General features: G+C 42.1%; 1 protein-coding gene across 8 annotated transcripts in view; it reads right to left on the bottom strand.

The window, feature by feature from the left end:
* Window positions 1-12,183, bottom strand: part of LOC147140088 (VPS10 domain-containing receptor SorCS1-like) — a 110,222-nt gene that overhangs the window by 24,447 nt on the left and 73,592 nt on the right. For all 8 annotated transcript variants that reach the window (XR_015088808.1, XM_086046072.1, XM_086046076.1 and 5 more), the window contains 7 exons: window positions 8,159-8,223; window positions 7,592-7,710; window positions 6,749-6,838; window positions 4,881-5,060; window positions 1,559-1,705; window positions 1,328-1,430; window positions 1,172-1,248 (listed from right to left, as the gene is read on the bottom strand). Coding sequence is in view for 7 of the 8 variants with exons in the window: in XM_086046072.1 (XP_085902198.1) it covers window positions 1,172-1,248; window positions 1,328-1,430; window positions 1,559-1,705; window positions 4,881-5,060; window positions 6,749-6,838; window positions 7,592-7,710; window positions 8,159-8,223 (781 nt within the window). In the remaining variant the exon portion in view is untranslated. The remainder of the gene's footprint in view (window positions 1-1,171; window positions 1,249-1,327; window positions 1,431-1,558; window positions 1,706-4,880; window positions 5,061-6,748; window positions 6,839-7,591; window positions 7,711-8,158; window positions 8,224-12,183) is intronic.

The raw sequence follows: 12,183 nt of genomic DNA, 5'->3' as shown, positions 1-12,183 counted from the left end.
CCCAAAGTAAGAAGCCCACCATTTTCCCAAAATGGCTGACTTCCTGTTCAATTTCAGGCCTTGAGACTTTTTTTGTGCATCGTGTCACCATAGATCATGCCACCCAAATTTCATGTTGGTGAAACTGATGATGAGGGCATTTTATTTTTTGGTCAAATTTTCCCCACGGTGCCATTGAATTTTAATCTTGGGTGGTTTTGTAACACATTCCCGCCATAATATACACACTTGCAAAAACTGGTCAGTTTGAAGGCACGTTGAGGCCCTCCGAAAGGAAAATTTTGAAATGTTTGGAAACGCTACCGACATGATGTCGATGGTGTGTAGCACTTCTGTGTTCTAGTTCCAGCCATTAGAAATAAAATAATCATTGAAATGTATATTTACATGAATTATTGTAATAAAATGGATTGTCAGGAGTTCATGCTTTTGATGACCGCATATTATGCCTGAATATAAAACCTGAATATATTTCATAAAATGTTATTCCAAAATGAACTTTGCGCTGCCCGATCCTATAAGCCCTCATGAGGTATTTATGCTGTGTAGTTAATATTGATGTTGTAGTGGTGTGAGAAACTGCACTGCATCGCGTTTCGTTCCTAATCATTTGCTTGCCTTGTTAAGCTAGTCGATATGCTCGAAATATTAGAAACAGCTCTCAGCACGATGCACATGAATCCCTTTCTGACAATTTTCACCAATGATGAGCCTCATTCTCTGGCAGATAGTATTTTGATTTTATTCACTGCAGAAAGTAAAATGCTAAGATGACTTTTTTCAATACTAGGAAAGTCTTAAAGCGTAACTCAACCCAAACATATTTTTTTCAAGTATATATTCCCAGCAGGCCCATTACTTGAAACACAGCATTCTGATTCATTTTGCATTTGTGGAATATAAGTCCAGCAGCAAAACGCACTCGTTTTCGGCCATCTCTGGTTTGACCTGTTTTCAGAATCTGAGCCGTGATTGGTCGTTGTGAGCAGTTGTGATGTCATTTTCAGTCCACAGAAGACAAAATGGCCGCCCCCCCACAGATGGCTAAAAACGAGTGGATTAATTAACACTTATTCCACAAACGCAATATTTATCAGAATGCCCTGTTTCAAATAGTGGGCTTGCATAGAACATATTCTCGACTTTCCCTTTAAGAGTTTATATCCATCACCTCTCTCCATGAGTTGCCAGCGTCAGATGTGATGAAGATGCTGACGTTAGTGGTGGTGAGCTCGGGTCCAACTACACCTACAAATACAAAAAGGAATGATATGAGAAGACAACAATCGAGCTGTGGGAATTTTCCCCCAAAAGTGCAACTCCTCACCTGACGCGATGATAACTCCGGGCGCCGTATCTTTGCTGACGATGTTTCCAGAGGTGTACGGATTCTCCGAAACGTGGAGATGCAGATGTAACGAGCAGTACGGCTACGGGGAAACGCACACAATAACAACGCCGAAAGCAAATCATCCAGTTCAGTTAGTCGGTCGTCTTGTTAGCAGGATGTACAAGCAGCGGAAATTTCGCTGGCAGCCAATAACGGCGGCCCACTTACTTGCTCGCAGTCGACCCGTTTGCCTTGGAGATCCGTCGCCGGGGCCTGCAGAAGCCGCCAGTCTCTTCCTTTGTTGTACGTGATATAAGTTTTCACTTGGTTCTCGACAACTTTATTTGACAGAAACACCCCTTTAATCCCGGCAACCTGCAAAACATGAAACACAAGAGCGGCGGGGTGAAAAGAAACAAGACAAAAAAAAAAAAAAAAAGAGCGCGTGAGGGCGGGGGAGGATAAAAACAAGCATACATTATTCAAACTAAAGCAAAGCTGGAGCTCTAGTTTGGGGAGGAAGACATGTCAGAATTAGATGAGATGTTTTCCTGACAGGGAGCACTATTTTGCACCATCTGTAGGACCGTGCAGAATCAAAACAACATCTGGCGTAGCCCTGAGACATTCTGACTTGGTTATTTTTTTTTTCATTATTATTTTTTTATTCACGCGCAAAGAGATGGCGACTGGCACTATAGACTAAAATTGTCAGACTCAAAGCCCGCGAGCCAGATCCGGGCCGCCACATCATTTTAAGTGGCCTGCAAAAGTATTGTTAATTGTCTTTAAATCGAAATGTGTTAGTGAGCACTTCTCCTTTGCCGATATAATCCATCCACCTCGCAAGTGGGCCTTATCTAGGTAGATGGCATGATTTTTGTACAAGTGTGTCTTAAGATGCCCGCAATAAAAGGACACTCTAAAATGCGCAATTGTACCCTATTGGGATTTCGGGGGTGGGTTCAGAAAACTAGTCAGTATCTGGGCGACTGCTATTTTCCTAAAGGCAGTCAATCTGGAAAAAAAAAAGGTCAGATGAAAAATCCATCCATCCATCCATGGATCCGATTTAATTAAAATAGTAAATGGAGTGCACTATGTACTCTTTTTTTTTTTTTTTTTTTACACATTTTGAAAAATGTGTTTTCGTTTGTCTAAATTGGTAGTCGGAAACGCTAACAGAAGCCTGTTTAAAATAATAATCGGACCGGCCTATAGGCGTTTACGATTTAGTCCGGCCGGACAAAATGGCGGATAAACGGACGGCGAATTCTTAGTAAAATGCCCAGCTCTGGTTCAAATGCTTCCTAGTCCTTGTGCAAACCGAAATAAAGCAGCCATTACAATAAATTAATGTTTTTTTCTTCTAATTAATCTTTTTCTGTCTTTTAGTGGTTGTCAAACAACTTTTGGTGCATTACTGCCACGTTCTGAAATGGAGTCTGGACCTGCAAAACACCATTTCACAAGCTCCTAACTCTACTCTTTCCAAAAATAAAAATAGTTATTTTTTTTATTTTTTGAGGGGGAAGTTTCCCGTTTATCGTCCAACCTCAGCAAAACGGGCGTCCGTCAGTGACGGACAGACGGAATGCCCACCTCTGCCAATCGTCATGTTGATACGCCACACATGCGAGGTGGATTTATTATCTCGGCAAAGGAGAGGTGCTCACTAACGCATATTTAGACAGCTTTGTGAACAATATTTGGGGAAAATTTGCCTTTTGTGTCCATGGAAAAATTCTTAGATGAGAAAGGGTGGTGAAAACAAGACTCGCATTCATATTTTTGGTCTCCATCAATTTGTTGGATATTTTTTGTTTACACTCATATGCTTTCACAGTCGTAACGCCCTCTAAGGGAAAGCATAACTACAATGCAGCCTGTGTTACAAATGAGTTTGACACCCCTACACAAAAGCGGCACCACATTTTTTTTTTTTTTTTTTTTAACACTCTCACGCTGCTGAGTCACAGCAGCTAAATGATTTGCGGGCGGAGTGTTCAATGAATGACACGCTGGCGATGCCCAGCCGAGCCGTTTAAGTGTTAGGATGCAAACAAGGATTAATCAGGGCTGCAACACACACATCCAGCCGCAGTCATGTGCGACCTCACTAGGCATCTGTCAACACACATCCACAGAAAACGCCGTTTGCAAGCCCGCTGGCTACGAGCGCTGCCGCTTCTACTGGTGCCTGCTCGTTTACACAAACCGACTTTTTTTCCTTATATAAGAGAAACCTGGCACAGTCAAAACTTGCAGTGCATCAGCATCTGTTCCATTATTGCCAAAACAGCGCAGAATAAGAAAAAACGCTTGTGATGCCTGTTGATGCTCTGCGCTTGTCAAAAGCAGACTTGCTGTTTGGTGCCGCTTCAACCGGAACGTATTTTAGGAAAGTTATTTTCTCCTCCTGTTATTTGCCTTCCCTACTGGGATAACGAAAGAGAGTTTGCTTTTTCTTCTTCATACAGTGAGCCTCGGCTAAAGCGCGGTTCATCTCTGCCGTCTCCGCTACATCGGGTTTTAAGCGACCTTTTTTAAAAGGTTTTTAAAGTGTACAGGAAAGTTTCGTGTAGTCCCACGTTGTGCTGCAACATACAAATCAGCAGCGAGGTCTACCGGAAGAGATGCGGCATAATAGGAGAAGCAGAAGAGTAGCTAGAAGAGGCAGAGAAGGTTCCCCCGACTAAACTCCAGTAATATTCATTGTTCCCACAGAGCAAAGGGAATATATGCTTGTGAGTGTTGTTGTACAATCTGTCTGTATGTAAAAACATCCATGCTAATTACCATTAGCCCGCCTAAGGCATTTTGCATTCTATGTTAGTAATTAGCAAGTGAAAATTAGATAATTATATAGTGAAGATCCAAGTTTGGAAATGTTATTAATCCACTACACCCAACCAACCCCGACAAAAAAACTCCCCCCAAATTGTTTATAAAATAAATAAATATATAAGTAATAATAAATCAAATGTTTATAAAAGAAAAATAACACTATAATATTGTACTTTTTTAAAACCTGATAATGACTAATAATGAGTTAAATAGAATGAAAATAAAGTTTTTTATTTCACTTCAATGGACATTGTGCTTCTCCCTCTGGTGTGCTTTCCTTGCCCACATGGGGCAGTATAATATAAACATACGGATATATAGTTATATAAATTGATTGATTGATTGATTGAATAATTTCATTGATTGATTGAGTGATATATGTGGCGTCACCGCTCCGTAAGCGGGAGAAATAGTTGTTCTTCGCATAGGATAAAGAAGATGGCTGTGAGTATTGCAATATTCTGTGTCTACATGTGTTGTTCCAACATTTGTCTTAAAATATCCGTTCCTTACAGGGTTGCATTATCTTGACACGAATGCTACTCCGTAGCTCATCTACGGCATTTTACATTGTTTGTTTGCATCAAGCTAAGCGTAATTGTTGTCGGCATTCCAAGACTCATGTTGAATCCGCAATAAATCTTTGCCGATCACAGTTGACAATGAGCCTGAATACAACGAAGGTCGCCGACTTGCCGCCCACCTCGTAAAGGTCGATCATGATGTTGCCTTCTGGTCCGCCGCTGCTCACCACGTCCTCCAGCATCAGCGTGAAGAAGAGACCCCTGGACTCGGACATGTACAGGTTGTACGAGTCGTTCTGGTGCCAGTCTTGAATGGCCGCCACCACCTGGTTGTCGTCGGTGCTAATAATCTGCAAGTCCTAAATAGTGGGGGAAAATTAAGTCGTGGTTGCAGGTTGCTAAGTAACAAGGCCCTGGAGTCAAAAGTGGAGGTACAACGGTAATGTGTGCTGCGGCTCGCGCGGTGGAACACGCATGTGATTTCGCACTTGGTAACTGACAGAAATTACAAATAACACTGCCCGGTGATGTGTGTACTCGAGTTTGTGACAAAGATGGATGAATAAGTGCAATACGAGGCTGCGAATCTCTCTTGACCCCTCTGACTCACACCCACCCTCTTAATTCACAACATTATTCTGCACTAAATGGTGTAAGAACACAGCGTTAATGCAAATAAGCTTTTATGCTTCAAGACTTCTTTGGAGATGCATTCACCCACAGATAGACACGCGCACAATAACCATTAAAGTCTAAATGCATACCATCAAATTGCAAGAGGACCACCACCATGCTGGTACATTACGTGTCATTTAGTTTTGAGGATCAGGAATAAAACTTGAACAATGACCAATATGACTTTGCTTGTATATAAAGTATACTGGATCGGATGTTATTCAAAACATGTAGGCTTATTTTTCGGAGTCTGTTATCGTCATATTGCGGCATTTCTTTTGGCTGCACTGCCTCCAGTACGTATGTTGATGTTGGATTTGTTTTGTCCAATCGGATTTCAACCTCTCTGTGTTGCCATGTGAATCTAAGCTTCCAAATCAATCAAAAAAATGTGTCTAGCAAAACACGTGTAGCAATCTAAACACACGAATACAGTCAATAATCGGCATTTCTGTTGACTATGATGTACTTTATAACATTATTAATGTGATTTTAAATAACTTTGGTTTGAATATTAATGTTAATCTTCAACTAAAAAGTGTGAATTCCAAAAATGTCTCCTATTTTCTGAGCGAGAAAAATTCCTTATAATGCTTCTCGTTGATATTGACAAACAAGTAAATTATCTAAGTGCTTTAAATGTGATTTGAAAGAACCATAATCAACATTTAATATAAGGGTCCGCACTATTTTTTTTATTTTTTGCTAGGAGCACAGTGGCCCCTAACCTGAAATTTTAGGGGTGCACATGAATCACAAATTGACTTGCAAAGTAAATCTTCACATTTCCACATGGAGAGAGGTGATGGGTATACATTTTCACTATGAAATGGGCAGAAGTGTGGAGCAGGAGTTTGTCCGCAACAAAAAATATTCAAGAAAATGTTTAAATAGCGCATGTATTGGTCACAAATGCACGAGTAAAAGAAAAATTTAGTTGCACCAAATTTTAGAGGCAAAATGCCACCAGTTAGGGGCAGTCTGGAGCCCCGATTTAATTTAAATGTTACCATTTTGACCGCTTTAGTAGTCACTGCCTGGTAAATGAACATGCGGCACTTTGACCCATTTTGTTGTCAGCCGCCATGTAAAATCAGTAGAGGTCTTGACACAGAAGTAATCCTGGTTTGAGCTATTGACTAATCTACCCTCATGTGTATTGTCTGAGCTAGCACTGCAATTGTTTTTATGAGGGGGAACAAAAACATGTTGAGAATCGTAACCAGTAGACAAGAAACCTCCACGGACTTGGCAGATCAAGCCCAAATCCTTTGTTTTCTCGTCCCTGCGAGAGTGCAAACATCAAAGCATCCTGATATACAGTAAGACCTGAATGGCTCAACGCTCCAGACACTGCTTCGTGTCATCTTACTTTGGGCAGAGTGTACTTTGGAAGCTTGACTGGGTAGAACGAGTGTCTTCTGTAAGACACGTAATGGACGGACTGGCCTCCTGTTGGCACCTACAAAAAACAAAAAACACAAGCAATCACATGTGAGCCAAGTGTTGAAAAACTTGCCCACGCTTCCTTAAAGCGGAAGTCAACCCAAACATATTTTTTTTAAGAATATGTTCTATGCAGGCCCACTAGTTGAAACGCTGAATTCTGATTAATATTGTGTTTGTTGGATATGAGTTAAGCAACAAATCCGCTCGTTTTCACCCATATCCGGGGGCGGCCATTTCGTGACTTCTGTCGACTGAAAATGACATCACACACCCTCAGGGCTCAGATAACGACCAATCATGGCTCAGCTTCAGAAAACAGGTGATTGGCTGTGATCGGTCGTTACCTCAGCCCTGAGCAACTGTGATGTCATTTTCAGTCGACAGAAGTGACAAAATGGCCGCCCCCTGAGATGGCTGAAAACGGGTGAATTTTGCTGTCATCATATTGCCTTGTTTCAACTGGTGGGCCTGCATAGAACATATTCTTGAATTGGGGGGTTAACTTCCCCTAAGTGCTCATGGCGTGTGTCAAACAAGTCACGTTGTGCAAAAACGCTGGCCGATTAGGACGTTGCGCATTGTAGCTGAGATGCGCTTTAACGCGCACCACTGTGATTTTCCATCTCACGCCCTCCCCTCGCAGTATAATGTCCCCCTTTTACTTAATGAAAAACACAAGTGTGCATTAAGACGCAATTGAATGCGACGCTTTTTACGGCTTTTAATTGACTTTTAATGAAGCCAGACCTTGCAATAAAAAACCCACCTGGATGAAAACGTATTCATCCTGCACCACCAGGGAGTTGGGGATGATAAACCCGGGGAAAGGCTTGCCCTTGTTTCCCTCGGAGCAATTTTGAAGTTTGCAAGTGATGTACTGCGACCCTGTGGGCAAAGCCAGACAAGAGATCTAAAAATACAACAAAGGGGGGGGGGGGAGGAGCCAAAAACAAAAAACAAACAAGCTTGTGTGGGCTGCGATGAAGGTTTTAGCTGCGCTTATGCTGGATTTTGAAAACGCTGAATGTTGGCGAGCAAGACTGGCTCGCATGTATAAAGTGGCGTGAGCCGTCCCGGGTTGTTAGCGTCAGCCCGGCGAGCCGTCTCCGGGGACACGGCATTAACACACTGGGCTTTAGAGGAGTGCCCTTCTGTCAGCGCCGCGGCCGAGCAAAAGAGCCAAGTGGCAGCCTGGCCTTTGAAAAATACATTTATGAAGCTAATTCCAAGCAAAGAGCGAAACATTTGAGTCAAGAGAGAGTCTCATATTGAAAGGAACCGATAAAGAAGGTTTGTGGAAACGTTAATAGAGAGTGTAGCCCCGAGTACTGACGTCCATCAGAGACGTTGATCTCCAGGTGAATCATTCCTTGCTCCTTGTCCAAGCCCAACCTGGACCTGAAACAGACCAACAGAACAAGTTCATTCTAACACTTCAACTCATTCACAGGTCCTAACATCACATTCCAAGTGGCGGGCCTTTTCTGCTGGCCCAACTATTGATGGGAAAATTAAGCTTCAAATTTGTTTCATGAACCAACTGTTGCATTTTTATTTATTTTTTTACTCCTCTGGATGGCACTCTCTGTTCAACATTGAGCTGAAAGCACAGACTTGCTATTTCTTAAATCCCTTTAAGAGGAAGTCAACCCCAAACATATTTTTGCCCACTAGTTGAAACAAGGCAATATGATTAATATGAAATTTGAGTTAGGCAGCAAAATCCACCCATTTTTAGCCATCTCAGGGGGCGGCCATTTTGTCACTTCTGTCGACTGGAAATGACATTGAAGTTGCTCGTGGCTCAGATAACTAATCGCGGCTCACCTGTTTTCTGAAGCTGAGTTACGATTGGTCGTTATCTGAGCCCCGAGGGTGTGTGACGTCATTTTCAGTCGACAGAAGTGACAAAATGGCTAAAAACGGGTGGGTTAAACTCTTATTCCACAAACGCCATATTTATCAGAATGCTGTGTTTCAACTAGTGGACCTGCATAGAACATATTTAAAAAATATAGACCGTATATGTTTGGGTTGACTTCTGCTTTAAACCAACAGTGCCATCTAGAGGAGTCAAAAAAAATACAACAACTGGTTCAGGAAGCAAATTTGAAGCTTCATTTTCCCATCACTACTAAACACTACCAGCCTACATACTAATATAGGTAAATCAAGTAGTAAGCAGTTAAAGTAAATGAATCGCCGCCGACCATCAGAGGAGGAAATACAGCATAAACAAACAGAATGCCTTCAGGATCAAGCGCCCTCCTGCGCTTCCCTCCTCGTAACCCTTTATGACTAATTCAAAAAGTGGCTGAGAGCTTTCATTACAGGATGCAGCTCATCTCGGTCAAGTAGCTGAGTGACAACAAGTCCATGAGGGAAGTCACGCCAGATGGAAAACAATGCCATGCGTACAACTACTGCTACCGTGGCAACCAGGAGCTCTCTTCAAATGACCATAAAGCGAAAGGTGACAGCTGATCAATTTTCTGGAGCTTCACACTTTTATGTATTGCAAAGAAAATATTGCTCAGATGAGGTTATTATGAAAAATAAAATGTCGGGATTTAAACTTGAAATATTGAAAGCGCCGGCTTGAAACCTTACTTTGAACCAATTTTAACTAATAGGTATTAGTGTTTATGCTTTTTTTTTATCCTTAAGTCAGACTGAATTCCTTATCAAAAAAACTAACTTGAACCTTAAAACTGGCTTGAAACCTTATTTTAAAAGCAAATCTGTGTATAATTGAAGGCTATTACAAATGCGTTGAAAGTCCCAAGCTTTGCTCCAATAAGGGAGGGCGCACAGTATGTGATTGGAAAAAAACCTCAGCGACAGCCACATGAATATCGGAGACATAAACAACGACTCAAATACTTGCACATGTCGGAGGGGCAGGCGGATGTAGCAGCAGGGGCGGAGCCAGAACGTGGCTAATGGGTGGGCCTGGAAAAATCAGGGTGGGCCTGAATATTTCTCTCACCGAGCACAATCCTCCTGTCCCAACACATCGTATATTCAAATAAAATGACCACCTGATTAATATGAAGTTCAGATCTTCCTTCGACAACCACAATTACGCCGTTCTTAATATTCAATCAAATAAAAAACACAGCGAAACACAAATAAAAAATAAAAAAAGAATTTAACAATTATTGACTAAAAATTTCAAATTTTTTGTCATGATTCTCACTGGGTGGGCAGTCTGTCAATCTGGGTGGGCCTGGCCCACTCATGGCTCCGCCCCTGCGTAGCAGCCCAGACGTCGAGTATAAAAATCATAAAATCATAAATATCTGTAAAAAATAGGTCAATCCGAGTATGCGGGGGTCCACTGCATTATGCAGTAGGTGAAGGCAGAATAATTTTAGCCTAATAAGATTGAGCGGCTCTCCCTAATATAGTGTCCAGAGCCTGTTTTTCCCACTCCTTATATGAGTCATGGCTGTAATAATAATGTTTTATTGTGTTATGGATAATGGCTAAATAATAATCTGCCATAGTTAGATAAATAATGTCCCCGACGGCTATGCAATCCATATTTGGCCGTCATGTTTGATGATACTCTGCGATAACGAGCGTCCTTGTGGGAGCACTAATACAAGCGGCTCGTCTATAAAAGTGACGGACGTGTGACCTGATGTGTGCTTTATGGCCAAGGTGCGTTGAGTCGTTTCGCAGGGCTTTTAGGGGAGATTCCCCACTAATGTGGCAACCGACAGCGGCGACCACTTGTTGTGTTAAAGCGTCTGTTTTGACACAGCGCCGGCTTCTTCTCATTTTCCATAGCGCGAGAGGACTCTAATATAACAAGCCGGCGTCCTGCCTCCCTCAGCACTCTGTAATTGCTTCCCAGCTTCATCTCTTTTAATGGACTTTCTGTCCAATACTTCATCCTATTCTATCAGCAAACAGCAGCCCCTTGCTCCGAGATGGAACCCCGGCCATGTTAAACTGCCCCCAGGCCCATAACTAATACACACGTACGAGCGTGCGCGCGCACACACACCTACATCTACTGTAGCCTATGTTAAGAAGTTCTTGTAAATCATCTTTGTTGGGTTCTCTCAATGTGCGGGGTGGAGGGGGGGGGGGGTGCGAGATGCAGCCGTGTAATTCCTTCGTCGGGACTTCAATGTTAAAGGGAATTTATGGGAATGTTCCCGGAGAATTTATTTCCTGAAGAGAAATCAAATGTAACAGAAAAACGAGGCTCTTCATCAAGCTCGAGCAACAAATGTTGTGAAACACTATTTTGGAACCCTGACACATTTTAAAGCCCAAACCCCAGGCTTGAAACCCCGACATGGGCATGAAACCCTAATTTGAAAACCACAAACCCTGACTTGGAAACCCTAAACCTGACTTTAAATTATTTCTTGAAACAAGAGTAAAAACCCTACTTTAAAACCCGAAACAAGACTTGAAACCCAAACACTTCCCTGACAGACAAACACAGGAATGAAACCTAAATTTGATGCCATAATTTGAACTTCATTGAAACCCTAACCCTGACTTGAAACTCTATTTTGAAACAAACTATGGCTTCAAACTAAATTTTGAAACCCTATACTAGACGTAAAAGTTAACCCTAATTTGAAACCCTTCTTTGGAGCGCAAACCCTAGCCTTATTTGAAACCCCAACTCTGCATTAAAACCCCACTTTGAAACCAAACTCTGTCTTCAAACCAAACTTTGAAACCCTAACCTTCACTCAAAACCTTAATGTCAAACCCTGAACCTAAATTGAAACTATTCTTTGGAACTCAAACCCTCATTTAAACCCTACTTTGAAACACTAACCTTGCCTTCAGACCAACTTTAAAACCGTAACCTTGACTAGAAACCTTCATTTGATACCCCACCCCTTACATGAAACCCTTCTTTGAACCCTACCCCTGACTTGAACCCCTAATTCGAAACCCCAACCCTGGCTTGAAACCCTAATTTGAAGCACTAACCCTGCCTTAAAACCCTAACCTTGATTTGAAACCTTAATTTGAAACCCCACCCCTGACTTGAAACCCTCCTTTAGAACCCTAGCCTAATTAGAAATCCTAAACATGGCTTGAGCCCCTCATTTAAAACCCTGCCCTTTGTTTAAAAGTCAAACACGGGCTTGAAACCCGAATCTCAAACCCAAATTTCAATGGGGCTTTGCAAACACGACTCTTCTTTTCTCTTATTTCCTTCATGAGGCTGCCAATGGGAATCAAACAACAGTGCCTTCACGGCAAAGTAAGAATGTAATACGCAAACCGTTTACCTCCTTTAATGCTTCTCTTCATTCTGCAATGAGATGTCAGGGTCAAACAAGTTTGCAGCCGTCTGCATCTAACCCGCCGTCGTCT

Source organism: Filicampus tigris, chromosome 11 (genome assembly GCF_054856515.1).
Source record: "Filicampus tigris isolate MCC_2025a chromosome 11, RoL_Ftig_1.0, whole genome shotgun sequence".
NCBI lineage: Eukaryota > Metazoa > Chordata > Actinopteri > Syngnathiformes > Syngnathidae > Filicampus > Filicampus tigris.
Note: the sequence above shows the minus strand (reverse complement) of the source record. Positions and strands in the feature narration are given on the sequence as shown.